Source organism: Sus scrofa, chromosome 2 (genome assembly GCF_054392235.1).
Source record: "Sus scrofa isolate SSC_HxYL_T2T_F1_AM1 chromosome 2, Sscrofa_HxYL_maternal_Yorkshire_Landrace_v2.0, whole genome shotgun sequence".
Lineage (NCBI taxonomy): Eukaryota > Metazoa > Chordata > Mammalia > Artiodactyla > Suidae > Sus > Sus scrofa.
Genome location: NC_139384.1, coordinates 133,953,967 through 133,981,294, shown reverse-complemented (window position 1 = coordinate 133,981,294; position 27,328 = coordinate 133,953,967). Strand labels below are relative to the sequence as shown.

General features: G+C 41.2%; 1 protein-coding gene across 4 annotated transcripts in view; it reads right to left on the bottom strand.

Moving 5' to 3' along the window:
• Positions 1–27,328, bottom strand: part of FAM170A (family with sequence similarity 170 member A) — a 54,445-nt gene that overhangs the window by 3,502 nt on the left and 23,615 nt on the right. For 2 of the 4 annotated variants that reach the window (XM_005654995.4, XM_085014355.1), the window contains exons 2-3: positions 13,449–13,533; positions 2,435–3,214 (exon numbers count right to left, since the gene is read on the bottom strand). In XM_005654995.4, the coding sequence (XP_005655052.3) occupies positions 2,435–2,507 (73 nt within the window). In that variant the 5' untranslated portion in view covers positions 2,508–3,214; positions 13,449–13,533. Of the gene's footprint in view, positions 1–2,434; positions 3,215–13,448; positions 13,534–26,632; positions 26,719–27,328 lie in introns of those variants that run through there. The other 2 variants (XM_085014354.1, XM_085014356.1) reach the window with 2 other exon arrangements.

Sequence of the window (27,328 nt, the reverse complement as noted above, 5' to 3'; positions counted from 1 at the left end):
GGCTGTGGTATAGGCTGGCAGCTGCAGCTCTGATTCACCCCCTAGCCTGGGAACCTCCATATGCATCATGTACAGCCCTAAAAAAAGACAAAAAGACCAAAATAAATGGTCAGAAGATCTGAACAGACATTTCTCCAAGGAAGACAGATTGATGGCCAAAAAGCACATGAAAGGATGCTTAACATCACAAATTATTAGAGAAATGCAAATTGAAACTACATTGAAACTAACACAACATTATAAGTCAACTATACTAATTGTTCTATTAGTTTCTTGTTAGGAACATAGGCCTGGGCAGTAACTGTGATTTTGTCTGAATTGTGAGTATCATGAGTATCAGGTTTTTGATAAGTGGGAGTCATTGTGGAAATGTGTGCATTGGTTCCTATGGAGACTGTCTGCATGGTTTCTGCTCACAACTCAGGAATTATGGGATGTGTAGCTTTTCCTGATTACATGGTGTGGCTTGTATTTGTGGTGTGTGTTCATTCATTCCACAATATTCACAAAGAGCTACTATGTATCAGGCACTATTCCATTACTCAAGATTCTGATAATACTGAACATCCTAGTAGAGGAAAAGAGACACTAAGCAGAAATACAATAAGTAGAAAATAGGTCAGCTAGTGCTAAGTATATAAGGGTTGTCAGATAATAGCAAATAAAAATATAGGACAGTCAGTTAAATCTGAATTTCAGATAAACCAAGAATAACTTTTTAGTGTTCGCGTTCCCATGCAATAGTTGGTAGTACTTATTTGTATGGCCTATACACTATTTGGGGCATACTCATACTGAAAAATTACTGTTTATCTGGATTTCAATTTTAACTGGATATCCCATATTTTATCTGGCAACCCTGGTAGGGATTGGTGAGTTTGTATTTTATTATGCTTTGTACACAGTGGATCTGGTATTTCTAAGCAATGTGTTACAATGCGGTGTGTAGGACATGTGGCTGGTTCTTGTATAGATATTTAGAGATTGCTGAAGGCAGCTGTGTTTATGTGAGAACTGAGGAGATGCATGTATGCGTGTATGTGAGTGTGTGTGTGTGTGTATGTGTGTGTACACATGCACGCGTGCATCTAATCTCCAGAGCTTGGTGTGGGGGAGAGGATTGTGATACAAGCGGTTTGTATGAAAACGTAGTGATGAGAATATAGGGGTGATGTGTGTGAATACCTACATGTGCTGTGTGTGGTTTAATAAAGTTATATATATGTGTGTGTGTGTGTGTGTGAGATATCTTGCTGTACCAGAGTGTATATGGGTGTACGAGTGACTGTTGCTTGGAACAACTCTAACAAGAACTCTGTATACTCTTACATACACTGAGCATCACCCAGGCCCAGGCAGGGTGACAAGAACCTTACCATGCAGACTTGCTATCTGATAAGCATTCCACCCCCACTCTCCCTGCTGCTACACACACACACACACACACACACACACACACACACACACACCCCAGAAGATAGATAAACATGTTCTGAAGTGGAAGGGGCAGGAGCAATCATTGCCTTCCCCATCCTGTTCCAGCTAGTGCCTGAACATCTGCCTATTGTCTACACCTCCACTGCCAGAGCCCATCCTACAGTCTCCAGGGCCCTGGACCTGGTAGGAGCTGCTGGGCTCTAATTGGGAGCAGAGGCCTCCAGGTGGAATTCTAGGGTGGGCTCCATTCTGTCCCAATTCCTCCATGTGACCACCCCCTCTCCCAGGGCAAGCAACGGGCGTGCATTTAATACATGCAGGCACCAGGTGGCCAGAGGCTCTCAGAGGTCCCCACGGGACCCTGACGACATCCCTTACCCTCCCCTTCTGGCTTCAGTCTCTGGAAGGCCCTTCCCGTCCCTTGATTTCCTTTGGGAAATACTTCCCATTGAGGGAATAAAATCCCTTTGCTTCCCATATGATGCCACCCCTAAGACACACAATCTCCTTTCCAACAGGCATTTCACTTCTCAAGACATTTTTCCCCAAGACCTTCCAGTCACCAGGCTTCTCTTTTCTCTTTGAACCAAGCATCTCATGGATGTTGATCAGCACCGTTCACGTCCCCCACCTCACGACTCCAGGGAAAGATCAAAGAGAAGAGGAGAGAACCGGGGGACTGAGAAAAGCTGCATTTCTAAGTCTACACGAGCAGGAAGGCACCTGTTACAAGTCCTACATAGCTCCCAGGAAAACATCCTCAGACCGACAGGGTTGACTTTCCCAGTCATCCAGAGGCATCTGGCCTTTCTCTACATCTCTCACCACAGGCACCCTGGAGATGGACATGGCAGCATCAGCTGAGACCAGGTCTCTTGTTCCCTACTTCACAGGTGACAGGTACTTCACAGGTGGCACATGCTCCACAGCTCCCTTCCTCGAGAAGGCTCAGGCTGGCAGAAACCCACGTGCCCCAGACAGGTTGTCCCCCACATACCTCCTCCCTGCTCGGCAGTTTCCTGGGACTCTTCATTTTCCAGATGTTTCCTCTTTTGTCGCCGTTTCATCATATCAACTTACAGAGTCCCTTAGAAGATGCCTCACGTCCGGCTCTTCCTCTTCCCTATGGGCTGGGCCTTGTTGGCTCTTGGGAAATCGGGTGAAATGATTCGATACAAATAAAAACAGTCAAGTCTCCTAAATGGCTGAAGAACTTGGACCACTTAGTGAACCAGCAGCACGGCCCAGTGCTCACCAGAGCGCAGGCTGTTAAGGTTCAAAGGTCACCAGGCCCACGGCAGGATTCTCTGACCTCAATGATGACATCAGAGCATTCTGTGGACCGAGGCCCAGCATAATCTCTGCAACAGCACAGATCCCATTTTCAAGAACAATTCCTTTTTCTTGGTATAGAGCCTCTCCTGTGAATTCAACTCACATCTTTCAAAGGTGGCAAGATATAGAGATGTTAATGTTCCTTTTTTTTCCTCCCTTTATTTCATCCTTTCCCTTCTGCATTCAAGCATGTAGCAGACTCTGCGTTCACTGGCCAGTGGAGGGGCACGGCAGGGCGCAGTAGCAGTGGCATGCTGATAATCTTGGCTTTTATTTCTAAAATCCCAAACTCCATGGAAAAGAGAGAATACTTGAGCAGAAACATAACAGAAGCAGGTTTTTGAAATGAGGTCTTACTTCCCTGCTGGAGTATTAAGACTTGCTCATTAAGCCAGAGGAAGATGTCTGTGGATCTGAAGGAGAAGGCGCCTCTCAAATGTGGCTGGAGGGGTAGAAAGGGCAAAAACAAAGGAGAAGCCTGTGGGTGCATATAAGCAGAATCACGGCAACCTGTCCCAGGAATGGCACAGGAGCCACCAAACCTAAAGGAGGCCTGGCACCCAAGCCGATGGACATCTACACTCCAGTCCACAATGACCATGCTCTCGGCCTCACCCTCCAAACCTTGGCCCAGTGTAGGACTTCCAAATAGGGATGGGTGGTAGTCCAAACAGGACAATAGCAAGATCAAGGCTTGAAATACAAACTAAGTGGGGTTATAAAAATTTTTTCATACCATTTCTTGTACACCTCTGCTTGTGGGTTGTAATTTATACCAGTTACAAATGGGAAGGCTTCTGAATCCCTGTTTCCACCCTAGAATGAGAGACACCTGATGGTGAGATAATAGCCAGGACCCAGTGGGAGTGCTGGTGAGTAGGGAGGAGGTGGACTCCCAAAAGGTGGTGCTTCATTAGAAACACCCAGCGGACTAAGGCGGGTCCAAATTTGAAAGAGCACTGGAGAGTGGCAGTTTCAGGCAGTGGAAGAGTAAAGAGAAGGCAACAGCAGCCTTGTGAAGGGTTGCTGATAAGATTAAATTTTCCCATTTCTCAGAGAAACCCTAGAAAATAATTGGCAAGGAGGTTTTTGTTTCTTGGGGTTTTTTGGGTTTTTTTCTTTTGTTTGTTTGGTTTTTTTTTTTTTGGTAATTTTAGAACCACACTCATGGTATATGGAGGTTCCGAGGCTAGGAGTCTAATCAGAGCTGTAGAGGCCAACCACAGCCACAGCCACACCAGATCGGAGCCACCTCTGCGATCTACACCACAGTTCACGGCAACAGTGGATCCTTAACCCACTGAGCGAGGCCAGGGATTGGACCTTCAACCTCATGGTTCCTAGCCAGATATGTTTGTCTGTGCCATGACAGGAACTCCCTTTTTTTTAATTTTTATGGTAGAAATGTTCAAACCTACACAAAGTAAAGAGAATCATATAATGGGTATGCAGCCCCATTTACCCATCACTCAGTTTCAACAATCATCAAGATTCTGCCATTCTTGTTCTGTTACACATAGCCACACACACACAGAAACACAGAGACACACATGCACTGTCCACATAAAAAATCCACAAACTGAAAGCTGAGAGTTAAGTTTTATTTGGGATGAAATTAGGACTTAAGCCCAGAGACAGCATCTCAGGTAGCCCTAAGAAACCACTTGGAGGTGTTGAGGGAGGAGGTAGAATATATAAGAATCTCTGCAACAAAGGACAGGTAGCGGGAACAAAGAGGTCTTGGCTCATGGAAATCATTTATTTGATATCAGGGTCAGTATCCTGAGTTTTCACAGCCTGCAGGACTCACTGGGTCTCACCCTTGGAGGTGATTGCATTCACAGATAACTGTGACATTCTTTTATTCTTAACTACAGACAGCTCTGAAATACCACCCAAGGAGGAAAAGAGGGAATATATAAGGATAGGATAAAGGTGAGAGGGAGGTGCATGCAGCCATACACACATTTTACAGAAGTTTGTTGCTGATCTCCTGAAGGTTACTGCTAGTCACAAGGAGCAGACATAACCAGTGAGGATTCTGGTGTTTTTAGAGACATGAGGAAATACGAGAATTGGGCACATAAGATCTTTTTCTAAAAATATGTGACGGAGTTCCCGTCATGGCTCAGTGGTTAACGAATCCGACTAGGAACCATGAGGTTGTGGGTTCGATCCCTGGCCTTGCTCAGTGGGTTAAGGATCCAGCGTTGCCGTGAGCTGTGGTGTAGGTTGCAGATGCGGCTCGGATCCCGAGTTGCTGTGGCTCTGGCATAGGCCGGTGGCTACAGCTCCGATTCAACCCCTAGCCTGGGAACTTCCACATGCCGCGGGAGCGGCCCAAGAAATGGCAAAAAGACCAAAAAAAAAAAAAAAATTTAAATGTGTGACTATCTGAAGGCCTGTTCTTCCAGTTTTCCCAGGGCAGAGAGTGCCTTACTCCTGGTTTCCACCTTGAGCTCCACTCAGGCGGTGCTGAGGGTTTGTAGTGGCTCATGTTTTACCCCATGTAGAGGCTGATGGCAAGTGCCAAACTTCAGTTCACACACGCACGCACATACCATTTTAGATTTCTGTTCATTTATTTTGGCTTAGGAGTTTGGGGAGGGTGGGGGAGGTACTATGTTTTATAGCAAATCTCAGACATTAAGTCATTTCTCTTAAATGCAGTAGCATTATCTCCAACAGATAAGAATTTGTTTCTAACATAATAACAATACCTTTATCTTACCAAAAGAATATAACCATCATTTCTTCATACCACTTTATAATTTCAATTTCCTCCAACTGTGTTAAATTGTCTTTTTTATGCTTGGTCCATTGAAATCAAGATCTAAACAAAGTTCACACATTGCAATTGGTCAATGTATCTTTTGGTCTACAACACTTCTCCCTACCAATTTTTGGCTGGGTTTTGGGTTTTGGGGGGTTTTTTTGGCACTGACTTGTCAAAGAAACTTTTTTTCCTTTTTAGGGAGGCACTCGTGGCATATGAAAGGTTCCCAGGCTAGGGGTCTAACTGGAGCTGCAGCTGCCAGCCTACACCACAGCCACAGCAATGCAAGAGCCAAGGTGCGTCTGTGACCTACACCACAACTCACAGCAATGCCAGATCCTTAACCCACTGAGCAAGGCCAGGGATTGAACCTGCATTCTCATGGTTCCTAGTCAGATTCGTTTCCTCTGTGCCATGACAGGAACTCCGAAGAAACTAAGTAATTTATCTTGTCCAATTTGTCACACTTTAGGGGCTACTGATTGTATTCCTGTGATGTCATTTAAGATGTTCTTCTATTATCCTGTATTTCCATGTAAACTGGTCATTAGATATAGAAAAATATTAGATTTAGATTCAATTTCACGTGACTACAAGATTATTTTATAAGTGATGCTGTGTATCTTCCTATTGCATCACACTAGGAACTACAAAAAGTTGTTTTGCATTTAATGAAGATGTCCTATGTTTAATTTAAGGTGGGTCAGTGAGTTCAGGTACTGTCTATTAGGTCCCTTCATCCATAAGGATGAGGAACTACAATGTTCGCCAACTTCTCAACAAAGAGCATTTTGTTTTTGTTTTTTATTTTTTGTTTTTGTCTTTGTGCCTTTTCCAGGGCCGCTCCCTCAGCACATGGAGGTTCCCAGGCAAGGGGGTCTAATCGGAGCTGTAGCCACCAGCCCATGTCAGAGCCTCAGCAACGCAGAATCCAAACCGCATCTGCAACTTACACCACAGCTCACGGCAACGCTGGATCCTTAACCCACTGAGCAAGGCCAGGGATCGAACCCACAACCTCATGGTTCCTAGTTGGATTCATTAACCACTGAGCCACGATGGGAACTCCTCAACAAAGAGCATTAATGACCATGGGTGTTCATCACTTTCTTAGGGGTTGAACTTTCACTAGAAATTCTAATTCCATCTTTCCAAGGAGGATGAGTCTTAAGGCATCTTTCTTAGACCCTGAATTTCCGAAAGAAAGAACCTCTTCTCAGAAAAGGAACAATGATTCAAAGGGCACCAGCTCAGGTTCTCTAAGCTAGGGCCAATGGGGTTTTTCACTGTAGGCCCAGGCTAGGTTGGACATACTTTAGTGATTCTTTCATCTCTTCATTCATTCTTCATCCTAAAAATAGTTATTGAGTATCTACTATGTACCAGGCTCTCTATATCCTGTAGTCAAACCTTTATGAACAAAACAGACAAAAAGATTTTCTTCCAAGAAGATTAATTCTGGAGGAGTAGATAATTTTTTTAGAAATAAGTAAAATAGGTAGTAGGTTAGATATGTGCAAAAACCATGAAGAAAAATACAACAAGAAACTGAATTCGGGGCTACAGGAAATAGGGGTATTTCTACATTGAATGAATCATGAAAGGGTTCACTAAAAGGGCCCCATTTCAAAAGACCTAAGGGCAATAAATGAGCTAAGAGCCAACATTATATTTTTCAGGAAAAACAGGGCTGGAGTCCTGGGTCAGGAATGGCTTGCCTGTTTGAACACCACAAAGAAAGCTGGTGTGACCAGAGCTGAGGAGGGAAGAGGTGACATCAGAGAGATGATGAGGGATCAAATTAGATAAAGTTGTATAGGCTACTGTCAATGGCTTTTACTCTGAGTTACATGGGAAGCTTGGAGAGTTTTAAATGAGAAATTGCATTTAAAAAGATCACTCTAGGGGAGTTCCCGTCGTGGCTCAGTGGTTAATGAATCCGACTAGGAACCATGAGGTTGTGGGTTCGATGCCTGGCCTTGCTCAGTGGGTTAAGGATCCGACTTTGCCATGAGCTGTGGTATAAGTTGCAGATGCAGCTCGGATCCCGCGTTGCTGTGGCTCTGGCATAGGCCAGTGGCTACAGCTCCGATTCAACCCCTCGCCTGGGAATCTCCATATGCCACAAGAGCGGCCCAAGAAATGGCAAAAAGACAAAAAAAAAAAAAAAGAAAGAAAGAAAAAGATCACTCTAGTAGGAGTCCCCTGGTGGCCTAGTGGTTATGGATTTGGTATTGTCACTACTGTGGCTCAGGTTCAATCCCTGGCCCAGGAACTTCTGCAGATGCAGCCAAAATGAAAAATAAAATTTAAAAAATAAAATAATCACTCTTAATTGCTCCGTTAAGAATAGAAGCCATATTGGGAGGCAAAGGCAGAATCAGAGAGAACAGTGGGACACTTGCAATAGACCTGGAAAAGAGATGATCCATAAAAGGAAAAATAATTATATTGGACTTCATCAAAACTAAAATCATTTGCTATACAAAAGATTATTTTAAGAGTTAGAGAAGTTAAATTATAGACTGGGAGAAAATATTTGCAAACTACATCTCCAACAAAGAATATCCATAATATATAAAGAACTCTCAAACTCAACAGTAAAAAAAAAATTAACAATTCAATTAGAAAATGGACAAAAGACATGAAGAGACGTTTCACTGAAGCAGATATATAAAGAGCAAATAAGCATATAAAATGATGTGTAAATCACTAGCTATTAGGAAAATGAAAATGAAAACCAGAATGAGATATCACTACACACCTATCAGAATAGCTATGGGACTCAGGTAAAAAGAAAAACTTGTTTCTCCAAATAAATTTTTCTTAGCACCCGCGATGTCTCCATGGAAAGCAGAGTGACTAAAACTTCCTGCTGTCCACAGGAGAGCAAGTGCGTTAAAACTAGAGAGAAAAAACTTCATAAACCATACCAGATGCACAAATGCGAGGTGCGACAATTAACCTCAGGAACTACAAGTCTGAATACTTTTGAACTTGACTTTCTCTGACCCAACCTAAGATTTTATAGTCATCCCAAAGTATCCATGGATGACTGGTTCCAGGAGCCCCCATGAACACCAAAGCCCATGGATGCTCAAGTACCTTAGGTAAAATGGTGTAGTATATTCTGCACTCCTTATCCATGAGTTTCCCATCATCAGAGTCAATCAACCACAGACAGAAATTTGACTTATGTTTGGTTGAATCTAAGGATGAGTATTTACTGAAAAAATATCCATGAATAAGTGGACCCTTACCGTTTAAACCCTCATGGTTCAAGAGTTAACTGTATACCAATTCCAATGTAGAGGGACAGGGGTTCCTCACATCACCTACTGTCGCACAATGCAGCTCAATTCCAACACTATCTTTCCAAAGATAGATAGCATTAGAGTCCACAGGTTAAGGGTTCAGTCCTACAAGACTCCTCCCACCATACACAACACATACACACACCCCAGCAGCAAATCCAGGGTCGCCATTCATGCTTCCAAACAACCAAAGGTAGATCAGAGATTTCAACAACCCCCACTTTGAGGTATGATTAATTTACTAATGCAAAGTGGGCTCACAGAACTCAGAAACATTTTGCTTACTAGATTGCCATATATATATTTACACACACACACACACACACACACACCCAGGAAGAGCCAGGTGGAAGAGATACACAAGTAAAGGCATAGGAAAAGGGCTGGGATCTTCTAGCCCTTCCTCCCTAGAGGACAAGCAAGGGGTGGAAATGAAAGTTCCAACCTTCTAATCACTTGGTTGGCTCCACCAGCAACTAGCTCCCATCCTTAGGTGCTTTCCAAAGGTTACCTCATTAATGTAATAAAAAACATCATTATTGCTCTCAGCACTTAGGAAACTCCAAGTGTTTAAGGGACTCTGTGCCAGAAACATCTAAGATCAAGTATATATTTCTTATTTTATCACACAACAATCTTCAGCTTCTAGAGCACTGCCTTTGAGAGATTGCCCAGTCTATATTTCAATATTTCAAATGATAGGAAAAAATTCCCCTCAAGGCAACTTTGACATTTATCTATAGAAGACTGAAATTTTAAGACAAAAAAGGAGTTTCTATATCCCTTGGGCCTTTTCCCATTCACCCAAGTGATACGCTTTGGAGATCATATCAATCAAGAATAAGCTTGATAATTTTATTGTAACAAATAATTTCCCCAAAGTTCAGTGGCTCAAAGCAACAAAGGTTCATTTCCTGCTCCTTATGAATGACCATTGTGGGCTAGCTAGGTGTTTTGCTCCCCATTGTCCTTATTCCTGGGGTCAGCTTGACAAATCCGCCACTATGGGTCACTGTTATAGCGAGAAAGAATACTGGAGTCATACTAGCAGTGTGAGTTCTGGCCCAAAAGTAACACACATCACTTGCACCCAAAATCATAGACCAAAATCTTGTCATGTGTCTCCCCCTTTTCTAGACTCCTTAGGGAAAAATAATTGTGAGCAGTACTACTGAATAGCACAGAAAGCATATGGAAAAATTCTAATCCCTCTCCATTAAATATGAGACTTGATAAAACCGTCAAGCTGTGCATTCACAAAACTAGGGCTAGAACTCAGATCTCTGAGATCATGATTCAGAACTTTTTTCCATTGTTCTGGTAGGATTTTTATATCAGGACAATGTGGATGGGACTATATTGCACTTACTTTGCTTTTTGTTTTGTTTCTTTTTTACAAATAGATTCAGCAAGGAGCGTTTGGAAACCCCTAAGAAACACTTGCCATAAACTGAAAAGCAACTGGAAAATAATCTAATTTTTGAAATGTTTGACCTGGCAAAGATTAAATGTCTGGGAGACTTTTATATTCTGTATATAGGGAATACAAAGGAAAGAATCTTCCTAGGACTTTGAGAAATAGACAGAAAAACTCTTGACTCCTACTTTGCTACTTTGATTATCTTGTTGACACTTCAGGTCTTTGAGTAATACTGGTAGAAAAAGCTAGAATTTAGCCAAAATAAAAGTATATATAATAGTGTGGCAGTCCCTGCAGAATCACATATTATGGTAAATGCTTTAGCTCAAACCTATTTGCTCATAGATCTGTGCAAAGTAACAAATGGTTCTGAAACATTTATTCCAGATAGCTTTGTTCTTATTACTTTAAAGATAACTTGGCTGCCAAATACTTGCTCCGTGATGAAAAAGAACACATATATGGGAGGAGGATTTATGCATTAAGATATGCTGCTTATTTTGTTCCTGCAGATACAATGCATGTCTAAGAAATCAGAGGCAATCTTCCTCTCCACCTCAAACTATAGACAAATGAGTATATTGCTCCCTTCCCCCCTTCAATTCATCCAGTCATAGCTGTTTCTTTAATATTATTCCCCTGTTCAAATCTTAAATGACTTCCCAATATGAGAAGTATAAAATCTAAAATAGTCAACCAAACATTCAAAGCCCTGAAGGGTTGAAGCCCCTACTGAGTTTTCCTAGCCTCCACTCAACTAAGCTGAACTTCCCTCCCTCAACCAGAGCACAGGCCCTTGCTCAAGTCATTTCATTCAAAAGCACAAGTTTTCAAAGTACACTTTAGGTTCAACTAAAAGTTTACTCTCCACAAGAAGCCCTTCCGGATAACCCAGTGAGAATAGAGCACAGATATGCACAGCATGTTAGCTGTACCTCTGTGACAACTCTTTCCATATTCTTCCTTTGGTTGACAATTAGTGAATGTATCTGATTTCCACACAACATAGGGGAAGAACCCTTGGAAAGTAGGGCCAAGATTCCTTATCTCTAGATTTTCCACATCTCCTTGCACTGAGTATATGCTCCCCTACTTGCTCCTCCACCCCCCAAATAACAAGTGATTAAATAAATTGCCAACATACTGGAACTTCTTCCTCCCCAGGCCAAGCAATGTCCTCACCAGTGGCCTCTTTTTATTTTTCCCCATACCAGCACAGAAGCGCCATCTCTGCATTCATGCTGGCCTGTCACCAGGTCATGTAACTGAACAAAAGTGAGAACACTGTACATCCCATGTGCTCTGTAATCCACTCAACTTCCTAATCTCCATCTAAAACTATTTTTTTGCACTGCCTAAAATGTAACCATAGTTAATACTCAGAATATTTACCCTTCCAAGATTTTTATTAAAATACAAATAACCTCATGAGAAATGGTACTTTAACTTAAACCTTTATCAGCCACTGTTTTAGTAAGGACTAGGGGACAAAAAGGTGAGAATTGGGCCATTTTTTAATGGGACAGGAAATATAGAGATAGGGAAAAGAAGGAATGGTAGCTCATGGGGTGGTAGATATTGAGGAGGTGGCAAAAAAAAGTGCCAAAAATAAATATTTAACCTTCTCATAAATTTGCAACTGACAAAATCTTCCTGAGATAGTGCCCCTGTGAGAGGCCATATATTAAGGGCCTAAGAAATATAAATATATATCCATTGCAAAATAGTAATGTTAATAAACTGAATTGAAACAGAGTTCAAATAACTACGGAACAGTCAAAGTTTATTTATAAAAGAGCCCAAAGATTGGGGTATAACCCCAGGCGTTCTGGGGTAAAGGACACCTTCCCATCAGGACTTTAGCTGCTATGTATGAATTCTATGCAAGGGAAACAGCCTTACAAAGCAGGCTTAGATGATTACTGGTGCTGAAGAAAACCTCTGGCCCAAAGGATTAATCTGAACTGAGCCACATCTTCCTCTAAACCCATTTGGTAGGGTTTTGAAAATCTCCTCCATGAACCTAATACCCTTGGCATCAAATACATGAAAGTAAATGAAATTAACTGGCTCTCACCAAGATCTCAGTCTCTCTTCCAAAGGGTGGGCAGTGTATCCATAATGAGGAAGTAGATATGAAATGCTAACAAAACCCACACTTAAAATGCCTCTTGGTCTGTAAGTCATGTTTCCTGCTATTTATAGCTCTGAAAAGGATTGGAAAGACACCTACTCCTAAGTCTGACAACTGGAGTGACTGAAGATTAGATGTTGCCTTGAGCCTGCAGAGTATGCCCTGAGGAAAGCAATGAAATGGTCAAATCCCCACTCCTCTTGCTGGAATATACACTGTTGACACAGCGAGAGTTCAGCTGCAGGCTATGAGCAAAAACCTGTCAATCATGTTCAGTCCTTAAATGGATAAAACAAGTTAGAGATTCAAAAGAGCTGAAGATTCCTACCTGGCACAGAGCTGGGAGCAGTGCTGATAGCCTATAGGTAATTTTTAAGGCTACTAATTAGTGGGAAGCCCTTTGACTGGTTCTCTGTCTCTTGGGTGTCCCGAAATTTCCATCTCATTGAAATTTGGAAAATAATTCAGGTTCTGTCTTTCCACAGAGAGAGGAGGTAGCTGCAAGTTTTACAAACCCAGAGCTTGTACATACAGCCAAGTTATACTCTCTTACTGTTGAAGCCTGACAATACTTGATACCTGTTCAACTCATTGTCAAATAACATTTATAAGATCCCAGTGCATGAGATGGGATGCTAAATTGAGACTTACCAATTAAACAGTTACAGCAAAGGCCTCTGCATGCCCACTGTTTACAGCAAATACATGAGTATATAGAAAAGGCAAAATTTAAAAAGGCAAGACCAAATGAGAATGGACCAAGTAATGGCTCTGCCATTGTGGATTCTTTCCATTCCCTGTCATCCATCCATCCATTCATCCATCCCCTTAAAATATATTCCAACCCCAGGGACAAAGGTGGAGTCAAAGCCTTAAAGGACAGGCCAGGAGGTACTGAGATGCTCAGGATAAAACATGTCCCAACCCCAGGGACAAAGGTGGTGGCAAAGTCTCAAAGGCCAGGCCAGGATGTGCTGAGATGCTCGGGGTGGGGAAGGACTTTGATGCTTGTGAAATCCAAATCCACGGTACCTTTGAATTTCCTTTGCAATGGCTCCACCAAGTAAATTCCTGGTCCATATTCCAAGATATTCAAGGACTGGAACTCTACCTCTTTCTGAAAAACACAAAAATCTTACATATTTAGGCAGATACAAGAAAAAAATTCTTCCTTGTAAGGACAAATCTACTTCCCCGGAGCCTATTGCTCAGTTGCATCTTTTAGGGTTACAGAGGAAAAAAAAACCTACATTCCTCTTCCATAAGACAATCCTTCTAATATTTGAAGACTGTTATCTCAGTCCTTGAAGTGTTTTTCTTGAGCTACACAACCCTATTCCCCCAAACATCCAGGTTTCATTTTCCTGTTGTGATCCAAACTTTCTCCTTAAATATGTCTTAGTAGCTTCATATTTGTCTTAACGTACATTCCCCAGAACTGAACAAACAGAATATTCCAACGAAGATCTGACCCAGCTAAGTAGAGGGGGTTCTTACCTCCATTATTAGAAAGACTTCTCTTAAGTCTGGCGTTTGGGTAGCCACATCAAACTGCTAACTCCCACAGACCTGATACAGCCTCTTTAAAGTGGCCAAGTCAAAACTCAAAACCATTATTTCTTACCAAGTAAGGTAGCTACATAGTTTTTCCTGACCTCTTTGATCTCCCACCCCGAGACTATCCATCCACTTCACCCCCACAAACATAAAAGCATAAGAAATGGGTAATGTTTTTCACTTTGTACATTTAAAAAAAAAACTGAAAACTTTAATTTGCTCAAGATTCCTCAAAATAACTCAGGTCAAAAATTGTTATCTCAAATTGTTATGCCACTTTGTAAGCTAATTTCATAAATCTTTAAATCCCATGCAGAGATGCCTAATAAGTTAAATCATTTACTGTATCGCGCCTAACTAATAGTAAACCAAGAAAAAAAAAAAAAGGAGTTCCCACTGTGGCTCACCAAGTTAAGAACCTAGCTAGTATCCATGAGGATGAGGGTTCCATCCCTGGCCTCCCTCAGTGAGTTAAGGATCTGATGTTGAGGTGAGTTGTGGTGAAGGTTCCAGACACAGCTTGGATCCCGCATTGCTGTGGCTGTGATGTAGGCTGGCAGCTGCAGCTCTGATTCAACCCCTAGCCTGTGAACTTCCATATGCTGTGAGCACAACCCTAAAAGGAAAAAAAAATAGCAAAACATAGGAGAAAGAGTGAAGGTCTGTCAGAGTCCCTTGAGCTTGAATCTCAGCCAGGTTAATAAGGAGCTGTTGGCCCAGGACAACTTAGGCTGAACCTTGCTTTCCTCTCCTAGAAACGGGGAAAAATATTCCCATTTTTCCATGTCCTTATGTAAGTGTTTGACACAATGCCTGATCTGTGGTGGACAGACAGTAAATGCTGTTTCCCCTTGCACCACAGATTATTACAGCTCACACCTCATTTCCTTAATAGATTCCTTGCTCTTAGAGAAAGGGCCTGAGACTCCCTTGTCATCACATCTCTCAAACACTTGACACCTACCATGAGTAGACACACATTCTTCTTGAAGATAAATGTGAGCTTTTGGCTTCAAATTCAGTTGTACATCATATAGAAGGAATTACATTTCTGTTCAGGTCATTCGGTTTCAAGGAGATATTTTTAAATTTCCAGGGAATAGCTAAGATTACCTATTACAAAAATAATAATAATGGGCTCTCCTCAAGTCTCAGGCAATCATGTTCAAATGATGCTCTAGGTCTCATCGATTCAGGAAAACAGCCCTGCATTGACATTTCTAATATTCTTAATGCTGACCCATTTTTAAGCTCTATTTCTCTCCTGAAGTAATGGTGTTTCAAGATACAGCAAAAACAGGAGGGACAAAAGAAGGCTCTGACGGCAAAGGACAACATGTGATATATGCAATTTCTGACCCACGGCCCAGGCAGCTCAAGTAAAGTTTTGTGGGTCTCCAGTGTCTTCCCTGAGCAATAAAATTAAGAGAGTTCACCCCCACATGGCCTCAAGCAAGCTGAGGTAATTGTTATCATTATGGCTTTAGCGGTGCGAGTGGGAGAAGATGAGAATTCTGCAAGAGATTTATTTACTGCAAAGCATCCCAAATATCTCATTAATCTGCTTTTCATTTGGCAAACTTTTCCTTCATTAAAAGTGCCATGCTCTGCTCTGCAGTTTTTGACAATGCAAAAATGCCTCTGGGAGGCAAAGCAGCAAAATGGAAAGAACGTGGGCTCTGGAACGAGTTAGTCCTGAGTTTGATTTCTGAGTGTGCTACTTACTCTTTCTGTGACTATGGTGGTTTTCCCTAGCTTGTTAAAAACCCCAGCTTCCTCATCTGTCAAGAGAAGTGTCTTGAGTGGTTTACCACATGAGAACATCCCTGAGACTTTGAGGACTGTGTCTGTTTCTACCTTAAGGCTCAAACGTCATCTATAAAATGAAGATCATAATAAGAACAACTTCACACACTCTGTGATAAGGATTTAAATGGATGAACATAGGTAAACTGATCAGAACAGGATCTGGCACAGAGTAAGTGCCATGTACGTGTCTGTCATCATCATCACTGAGGATGGAGTGACACATATAAAGGGTGCTTTGCACGGTGATTTGCACCTGGTACAATAATGCTCTATAAATGTGTGGGAAAACCTCTCCCCTCACAACCAGAGACTTTTCTCTGGAGTCTAAAGAAACTCTTTGGGTGGGAGGAACTTTTCAAAATGATATGCTCAGAACTTTCAAGAAGGGTTATGTAGATTAAACCTGTTCACAAAGAAAGAGACCAGCAGAGGCAGACAGGGAGAGCAGGGATCTTCCCTGGCAAGGTGGCATTGTTAACAGAAAAGAAAATTCCAGGTCTCCTGAAACCCAGAGGACTACATTCTTCTCCCCACATCATGCTGCCTTTTAAGTATTGTCTTGGTTGAGAAACACCTTCCTACAAACAGAGTTCAAATTGTCAGGTGTTAATAAAGTGAGAATAAAGAAAAGACATGGAGTTAGGAGGGTTTAGAAGGATGCTGGAAACAAGAAGGGAGAGGATGTCTCTTCAATAATAATCCTAGAGGTTCCCTCTCAGAGCAAGGACTACTCACCTTACCCTGGTAGGTAAAACAGGGGCTGTGCACCCAAATACATGTGCCCACAAATTGAAATCCAGCAAGCTCTGCTTCCCTTGGTTAACTTTAAATGCTGATGTTATACCCCAGTTTAGGTTAGAGTTTTGGGATTTTTTTTTTTTTTTTTAGAGGCACACCCACAGCATATGGAGGTTCCCAGGCTAGGGGTCAAATTGGAGCTATAGCTGCTATCCTACACCACAGCCACAGCAAGGCAGGATCTGAGCCACGTCTGCAAATTACACCACAGCTCATGGTAATGCCAGATCCTTAACCCACTGAGTGAGGCCAGGGATCGAACCCACAACCTCATGGTTACTAGCTGGGTTTGTTTCTGCTGCACCACAACAGGAACTCCTAGATTTGTTTTGTGTGGACAGCATCACTAAGTTCCAGATTCCTTACTCCTTAGCCGAATGAGAGCCCTTGCCAGCTGATGTGGTGTCACTCACCACCAGTGGGAGGTAGAACATTCCTCCCTTCTGAGTGGAAATATTAACTTTACTTCAGTGCGTCTCCTTCATTTCCTTCCCTTCAATCAGGGGGATAGATCGGACCTTAGGCATTTTGCCTTTCATAGCAGTTTTCATTTCAATAGCTAAGAATTAAAAAAAAAAATTCATCTAAGAAACAGAATTCAGGAATACAAGAAAGAGAACAGAAAATAGATGGGGAAAAGAGAGCAGTCCCAGGTTGAACACAAATATCAATATTGGAGTCCCCTAGCTCTTGAGTCTAGGCTTGATTTTGCACTGAGATTCTGGGTCCCTCTGCCAGAAAATACTAGAAAGTATTTTCATGAGGAACTAAGTGGGAGACAAGGGGATGGTCTTAATATAGTTTTTAGTGTTCCCAGCTTTGTCCATGGCCTACCCACCCTCATGGACTCAGTGCTAAAAAGAGAGGGCTGTACATCTAAAAATAAAGAGAAAGACTACTTAACAATCCTGCCCTGCTTTGAGATCCATGCATATCCCAAAAGCATATCCTACTTCTGCCAGACTCACATCAGGAACTCCAAGAAAGAAATCAGAGGCAAAGTCAAGACTGGTACCAAGGGAGAATGCCGACTGAAAGCAAAACCTGTACCCCCTCTGACGGCAACCAGCCTATACCGGGCAGGTGGGGAGGAAAGGGGGTCTGAAGCAGGGGAGGAAGGAAAGGCATCATGGAACCCACTGGAGGCAGAGAGAAGTGGAGCACACAAGGAAGGATGACAAGTCCTGGGACTCCCCTAGAGGTGGCAGTGGTTTTTTTTGGGGGGGGGGGGTGTAATAGCCAAAGAGCTAAAAAAGTGAAAAATATGGGTTATTACCATTGATGTGACCGTTCTAAAACTCCAGCCTAGTGTGGTCTGAGGAAACCAGCTGACATTGCTAAAATCACCTCCTTCTGTTATTTCTCTACAATTTAACCTGCACACAATGTTATAATGAGGAACACTAGTGGGCTATATTCATCCACACTAACTCTTTTCTGATGCAAGTGTTCTCAATACAAGAAATATGACTCTTGATTCTTAGAATTTAATTCTGTGCTGCTCTTCATACATTAAAGTAATTCAAATGATTGTACCAGTAGGGTGTATGACTTCTGTATCTTTTCTTATAAGTGGGATGGGTTGGTACTGAATCATCCATTTTCTCACTCAGGTTCCCTTGCGACTAATCTCACACAACTGAGAAAGAGCAGGTCAGGGCTAGAGGCACAGTGTGTGTCCATAAGAGAATTTCTCTGCAAAGCAGCAATATAAAGAACTGTTAATTAAGTAAGGAGACCATTAGACTGAAGCGCCTCTAATACATTAGTAGCCTACATAAACAAACAAAAACCTATGCCTGTAATGCCTCAAGGTTAAGAAAGCAAAACCTAAGGACAACCAATCACTAATAGCCAACTCAGCTTTTCCAAATAAGGTGACTGCTTCAGCCAATCAGATCTTTCGCTTACTTTGCTGCCCCTGCATCTTCTCTTTAATACTCTTTCTCCCAGCTCCTACCAGGTGGAGCATTCTAACCACTTCCAGTTTGGTGTTACTTGATTAGAATCAATTTTTGTTGAAATAAATTCCTAAAATTTGAATACGCCTCAGTTTATCTTTGAATAGAATTAAGCAACGCTAGTCCAAAAGATACAAAAAATCGTTATTATTAGCTAGAGCCTAGACTTAAACTGCCTGGGCCTCAGTCTCCTTATGTGTTTAGAAAAAAAAAAAAAACAAAAAAAACTTAGCTTTCCCTGGTGGCCTAGGGGTTAACGATCTGGCATTGTCACTGCTATGGCATGGGTTTGATCCCTGGCCCAGGAACTTCTGCATGCCATAGCTATAGCCAGGGGAAAAAAAAAGAAAAGAAAAAAGAAAGAAAGAAAAACTTGCCACTGAGAAGATTTCATGTGCCTCCCTTTGAGGTTCTTATGAGAGCCAAAAGACAGTGTTTGAAACATTTCTTAACCTATAAAATATGATAAATATAAGGGGCCACCTAGTCCACTGGAGAAATAGAAATTTACTTTCAGGTAAATCAAAATGCCTGCTTCCCTAACTGTGATTTACAATTTAAAAATTTATAAAACATATCACTCCAGTTCATCATAATTCTCATGTGATGACATGAAGCACAGAGGCAAAGAAAAAACCTTCCATCATAGTTTCTGGACAGTTTTAGCTCATTTTAGAAAGCTCTGTATGATATTACATTCTAAAATTCAATATTAAGCTTTCTTTCGGAGAACAAAGAAAATACGTGCCAATACTAATTTGTTCTTGCCACTGTTATCTTAAATGCACGTGGGTGTCTCCTTAAGGCATTTTACAATTCAATATGCCACCAACCTCGTGAAATGTGGCCACACACACCAAAAGTATGACTAAAGAGAAGCATCCGTTTCATGAAAAGAAAAAAAAAAAAAAAAAAAAACTACTGGCTTTTAGTGAACAGAATAAGAAAGAAATTAAATTGGAGTCTGTAGGTGGTGACAGCAGAAGAAGTGGGTCATCCTTTTAAACCTCATTTCCTCCAAAGTTTTATGTTAATAGGGGCCCAACCTCCAAAGAGTGAGTTTCCATATTGCCTAGGGAAAATGATGTCAAAGTAATTTGAATATTTTTCAAATAACTTCCGTTAATACCCTATGCAACTGAGAAATCCCACAGGCTTGTAAATCTTAACAAAGTCATTGTTTCCCGCTCTAAATCCTGCCTTTGGGTTTGGCTCTCTCTTCCTTTCTGGATGAACAGCATTTTCAATCAAGTTGTTTTTCTTGTTACTCTAAGAACCCAGCTCCTTTTGCAGAAAGATAATCCTCATTTTTAGGCTCTCTGGCCTTACCTTCCTGTCTCATCTCTACTAGAACATGAGGGTCATATTCCAGGAATCCCATGCAGTGCAGGGGAGATGCTATGCAGTGGGACAAGTGGCTTCTGAAAACTTAAGAGCAGGGTCACTTCAGAGAAGATGCTTCACCCCTGTGAGTCAGGTTCTCAACTGTAACCGTGGACAATAGTGACACAAGTAAGAATCTGGTGACACTTCACTCAATGACCCTTCTCAATGGAAGTTCTCCTGTCCACTTGCCTCACCTTTGTCCCCCCCACCCTACCCGCCCCCCACCCGAGGTGGGTACCAACTTCCATCACAACATTCGGTCATTTACTTTGTTTATATTTCTGTCTACCCTCACCAGGCTGAAGAATTTTACAGGGCAGCACCTTCACTTTGTCTATTTTAGGAATCCCAAAATCATGTTTGCCAATGTTTGTGATGCAACAGCCTTTAAAGAAATGTCTGCTGGGAGTTCCCATCATGGCGCAGTGGTTAACGAATCCGACTAGGAACCATGAGGTTGCGGATTCGGTCCCTGGCCTTGCTCAGTGGGTTAACAATCCGGCATTGCCGTGAGCTGTGGTGTAGGTTGCAGACGTGGCTCGGATCCTGCGTTGCTGTGGCTCTGGCGTAGGCCTGTGGCTACAGCTCCGATTCAACCCCTAGCCTGGGAACCTCCATATGCCGCGGGAGCGGCCCAAGAAATACCAAAAAGACAAAAAAAAAAAAAAAAAAAAAAAAGAAATGTCTGCTGAAGGATTAATTTGTTAATTGACCAGTCGATTGGTCAAATGAATGCCATGGATGAAAGCACCTTATAAACTTCCCATCGCTAGACAAATGTAAGTCATTATTATGTAGAATTCCATGAATTAGCTTTGAACCTGAGGTAATTAGGCAATTCCTCAAAGTCAAAAGCTAATGGACCTTTGAAATGTTCTTATTTCATAGCATCCTTTGTTTTCGTTTATTTATTTAATCCAGACAGCCACCAAAATTTACATACCTTAAAATAATAACACACTTAAAAAAAAAAAAAAACAGTCCATGCAACAGAAATACTGAAAAATATTCTGCTGGTTAAATTAGCATTGCCTCTTACAGAGGGTTGTTTTTTGTTTTTTGTTTTTTTCACTATTCAATTCATAAATATTGGACACTTAGCTATGTGTCAGCTAAATAAAAGAGTCACAAATAAGGGCTTCAAGATGGAGTAGGGGTTGCATGAAAGGGTCTTGACAAGATCTCTGACATCACCATAACCCCAGCAGAATGAAAGGCCGTAGGACAAATACATATCTACCCAGTGCAGTGGGTCTAGACACAGAGAGGTACAGCAGGCAGGTGGAGAAGACATGAAAAAATTTCATGGAGAAGGTGGTATCTGGGATAAAAGGTCAGCTTTGGACAACATGTCAACCCACATAGACAGGGAGACCAGTGAGGTAGGGCTGGGGGAGGGGAGGAATTCCAGGGAGGCGGGATGCTCTGTGGAAAGTCCGGAAGGGAGGGCCAGTTCCCATGGCTGTTTTTAGCCTTCATTTCCAGAAGTTTCCATTCCATCTGCTCCTGGTATATTAATTTGGCTCTGGTAATAAGACATTAGTTGTACTTAATGTAAACTAACACTGATGTTATTACTGTAAATATCACTCCCTTTTCACAGCAGCAATAAATACTATCTTGAAGCAATGGATCAAATACAACATTTATATAATATCCTAGAGAAAGCATTCAAAATTAAAATACATTTTGAGTATACTGTAATTATATTTTCTTTCATTTTCATTGGAATTCAAAACAAGTATTTCTCAGCCTTTTTTGAAAATGATCTATGCTTAACATGGAAAAACCTTTTAATTATTATAGTGTAACATCTTGCCAACTTCTGCATCATTTCATCCTTGCCAAATTCTGAAGTCTAGCATTAGAATTAGTTTCTCTGGAATATTTTTAGGACCTGGGAATGGATATGTTTAACTGTAAAACATTTCTTAAAAGCATCAAATTCTAGAACAGACCTTTCAATGTGCAGTAGAAATAAAGAATCTGTTTAATGGACTCTCTGTGTTCTGCAGGATACTAGTAGGTGTTTCATTTTAAAATGAGAAATGTTAATGGAAAGAAGCTAAGTAATAGTTTCTGTTTTGTTTCCTCTGTAAGACTTCTCAGAGTCATTAATATGTTCTTGCCAACTGTAAACCTCCAAAGAAGGAACATATGTTTCTATGCTTATTTTATAATTAAATATTTTTAGCCATTATTTCCAGAATTTTGTTCCAGGAAATACTAATCTGAGAAATACTTATCTAATGAATGACTCTAGATTAAAGACAATGCCACAAGTAAACTTTGGGAGGTCAGGTAAGCTTGAGAGAAATTTTTCCCTTATATCCAAAAAAGAGCACAGCTAGCAAGAAAACAGAGTATCAGTCCAGAAATGAAACAAAAGTTATATGAATTATGTGACAAATATCACTTGGGTAATTCTTTCAAGATACCAAAACAGAAACTTTATTTATTAATTCCAAAGACATACTGCAATTTTCCTGTAGTACAAAAATATGCTAAGAAATAGGTATCAGTTACCATATATTAGAAAAGCAGATACACAAGCTGCTATATACAAGTTTTCTCACTTGCTGAACACTTACCATCAGAATATATAATTTAGGGAGTTCCTGTTGTGGCTCAGCATTAACAAATCTGACTATCATCTATGAGGTTGCAGGTTCCATCCCTGGCCTCACTCAGTGGGTTAAGGATCTGGTATTGCTGTGAACTGCAGCGTAGGTCACAGATGCAGCTCAGATCTGGTGTGCCAAGGCTGGCAGCTGCAGCTCCGATTTGACCCCTAGCCTGAGAACTTCCATATACTGCAGGTGAAGCCCTAAAAAGACCCCCCCAAAAAAGATATAATTTAACACTTTACAAAAGTATTTACCCCAAATTCACCATTCAAATCCAAAATATCACTTCAACACTGCAGAGGAAACATTTAGGTTGCACAAAGGCCTCAGAGAAAAGGCCCTTCTCAGCTATTCACCAGACAGTTTTGTGGCCATGCACTCTGATCAAAAGTATTGCGTATTATCGCATCACCTCCCCTCATGATACCGAGAGCAAAGTCTGCTGAAAGAGTAGAAAGTTGGAAAGTCCTGGGGAGAAAGCAGTGAAGTCTAAAAGTAGTGGAAAAGCCCAGTGGTGGAGAAAAGGGAGAAGGTACATGAAGAGAAGAAACCTTGCGAAAGCCGTAAGCTTGACCATGTACGTGTGTCTGTGGTCAGGTCTATGACCTGAGACTTACTCTATTTGTTCGGGTCCCCTCCCCTTTACAAGTAGATAAAGAAAAGACAAGGTTGAGGTGTTGGGAAGTGGGAGTAGTCAGCAGGTATTATCAAACAGTCATTTGACCTGGAGGCCAATCAGATTCACAAGACCAAATGATGGTTTCAGAATCTCTCAATACCTCCCAAAGAAGTCAGACAAACCTCTGATGGTTTCCAGTCACAATATTTATCATAAGTGAATTTTAAATAACCTTAAAGCTACAGTCCTTTTTAGAAGAGAACATAGGCAGAACATTCTCTGACATGAATCATAATGATGTTTTCTTAGGTCAGTCTCCCATGGAAGAAGAAATAAAAACTATTTTTGGGGGGAGACCTAATGGGACCTAATCAAACTTGCTGGCTTTTGCGCAGCAAAAGAAATCATTAAACCAAAAAAGAAAAGACACCCTACAGAATGAGAGAAAATAGTTACAAAAGATACAACTGACAAGGGTTTACTCTCCAAAATATACAAGTTAGCTCATACAACTCAACAACATAAAAAACAAACAACCCAATGGAAAGAATGAGCTGAAGACCTAAATAGACATTTCTCTAAAGAAGACACGCAGATGGTCAGTAGGCAAATGAAAAGACACTCAACATCACTAATTACTAGAGAAATGCAAATCAAAACTAATATAACATAATACCTCACATCAGTCAGAATGGCCGTCATTAAAAAGTCTATAAAAAACAAATGCTGGAGAGGATGTGGAGAAATGGGAACATTCTTACTCTACTGGTGTAAATGTAAGTTAGTGCAACCACTATGGAAGAGTATGGAGTTCACTAAATATAGAACTACCATATGATCCAGCAATACCACTTCTGGGCATATGCCCAGACGAAACAGTAATTCAAAGGGTTATATGCACCCCAATATTCATTTGTATTTATTCAAAATAGCCACCTAAATATCTACTGAAAGAAGAATGGATTAAGAAGATGTGGTACATATATACAATACTCAGCCATGAAAAAGAATGAAATCATGCCATTTGCAGCAACACAGATGCAACTAGAGGTTCTCATACTAAATGAAGTCAGAAAGAGAAAGACAAATACCATATGATATCACTCATATGTGGAATTTAAATACAGCAAAAATGAATCATCTACAAAACAGAAACAGACCCATGAAAAAGGTAACTAGACTTATGGTTGCCAAGGGGGAGAGGTGGGATGTTGGAATGGACTGGAAGTTTGGGATTAGATACAAACTATTACATTTATAATGGATAAACAACAAAGTTCTACTGTATAGCAGAGGGAATTATATCCAATTTCCTGGGATAAACTATAATGGGAAGGAATATAAAAAAGAATGTATATATGCGTATAACCAAGTCACTTTTCTGTACAGTAGAAATTAGCACAACATTGTAAATCAACTATAATCTCTTAAAGTAACAATTTTTTTAGAAGGCTATGGTTCTTTGCCCCTGAGTAATACAGCAATGGTGTTTTAAGACACCTGGCATCTAATGCACATCCTGTCCCAGCCAGTGGGGCTTTAGCACCTGAGGTAGAGAAGAACTCTGATTTGTTCACTAATAAATCCCAAGCACTTACAATATATACTTGTAGGTGCTCTATAAACACTTCCTGCAAGAAGGCTTAATCTCTCTAGGCCTCAATTTCCTTATCTGCTAAAGAAGGATACCAGCTTAGACCAAGAGACTCTAATCATAGTCATGAACTTACTAATGCAGTCTCATCATTTTTTCATTCCTTTGCTTTCCAGTGACAGAAACCTGTCCTCAAATTTCACCAAATAGCCAATGATCAGCTGTCTCTTCCTGATGTCTTACTACCATCTACATTATCAACAGACACTTTGCTTTCATAAACTCAAGATTTTCCAGAAAAAAGCAGGTGTGACTAAGAATGTGGAGTACGAAGACACTCAGTTTATCTCCTCCCATGTACACACCAAAATCACAACTATTTGCAGAGCAACTATCAATGAGAATGACCTAAAGAATAGCAGGAAATATTTCCCACAACTAAAGATATAAATGAAGAACCACAGTGATATGGGTAAGAGTGGCAAAGATGCAGTGAACCCAAAACCCATACCCCTGGGTTAGATGACCAAAAACTGGGAGCATAGCCACACTGAAAATGTTCTCTCCAAGGAGTAAGAGTTCCAAATCCACACCAGCTATTCAACCCAGGAGCCCTGCCCTGGGAAGATGAGCCCCCAGAACATCTGACTTTGAAAGCCAATAGAACTTGTATATGGGAGAGCCAGAGGGCTGCAGGAAACAGAGATTCCACTCTTAAAAGGCACATGCAAAATCTCACACACTCAAAATTCCAGTACAGAACTGATTTGAAGGAACTTGGGTCATACTCACTTGCTAACCTTGGAGAGCCACCCAAAGAGGCAAGAGGCCACTGGGACTGCCCCTAGGAACATAAAACTAGTAACAGCCATTTGGGGGAGCTCATTCTATCACGAGGAAACTGATGCTGGTAAGCACCATGGAGTCCTCCCTTTAATTAGTGCCAGAAACTTATCATCCCATTAATGGACTGGCACCAGCCCCAAGCCTCCCTAGCCCCACAGTCAGCTGGGCAGGGACCCAGCCCTGCCCATCAGAGAACAAAAGCTGGCTCCAGGACCCCCAAGGCCACACAATCAGCATGTTAAGATCTAGGCCCCCCACTACCACCACCCCACCAGCAAGTCAGCCACTTCAGGAAGTAGGCCTCACAGCCAAACTGTCTGGAGAGAGGTGGTGGCAGCACACCCATAGTAGTCAGTTCCACCAAAAAGAAAGACCCACACAGCTGACATAAGTGCAATCCAAAGCATAAATCAATGAAGACTAGAGAATAATATGCTGCTAGGCCCTATAATGTCTCCTACATAAGCCACTTCTTCAAGACTGGGAAGACAATCTACCGAATACATAGAAATAAGCAGAGAATTAGACAAAATGAGGAGCAGAGGAATATATCCCAAATGAATAAATAAGAACAACCATAGAAAAAGAATTAAATGAGGTGGAGACAGGCAATCTACCCAATAAAAAGTTCAAGGTAATGATCATGAAGGTGCACAATGAATTTAGGTGAAGAAAAAGAGAAACACAGAGATAAATTTAACAAAGAGTTATAAAATATAAAGACCCAGACAGAGCTAAAGAATATAATAACCAAAATAAAAATACACTAGAAGGAATCAATAGCAGTCAGATGATACAGAGGAATAGCTCAGAATTAGACTACAGAGTACTAGAAATCACCGAGGCCAAACAGAAAAAAGAAAGGAATTTTTTTAATCAAAATTAATGATAGTTTAAGAGACGTCTGAGATGACGTCAAGAGTACTAACATTCACATTATAGGGGTCCCAGAAGTAGAAGAAAGAGAGAAAGGAACGGGATAACATATTTGAAGAAATAATAGCTGAAACATTCCTAACCTGAGGGAAGGTAACAGACATCCAGGCTCAGGAAGCACAGAAAGTCTCAAACAGGATCAACCCAAAGAGGTCCACATCAAGACACACTGTAATTAAAATGGAAAAATTAAAGATAAAGAGAGAATCTTAAAAGCAGCAACAGAAAAGCAACTAGTTACATATAAGAGAACTCCCACAAGACTATTAGCTGACTTTTCAGCAGAAATTTTGCAGGCCAGAAGGGAGTGGCATAATGTATTCAAAGTGATGAGAGGAAAAATCCTACAACCAAGATTACTTTACCTGATAACTATTTTAAATATAAATGGACAAGATTCTCTAACCAAAAGAGCTAAGGTATATGAACATATTTAAAAAAAAAAAAAAACCAATATCCTGCAAGATACCCACTTCAGATCTAATGACACACACAGAATGAAAGCGAGGAGATGGGGAATTCCCATCGTGGCACAGTGGTTAATGAATCCGACTAGGAACCATGAGGTTACGGGTTCAGTCCCTTGCCTTGCTGAGTGCGTTAAAGGATCTGGCGTTGCTGTGAGCTGTGGTGTAGGTTGCAGATGCGGCTTGGATCCCACCTTGCTGTGGCTCTGGCGTAGGCCGGTGGCTACAGCTCTGATTAGACCCCTAGCCTGGGAAATTCCATATGCTGCAGGAGCAGCCCAAGAAAAGGCAAAAAGAAAAAAAAAAAAAAAA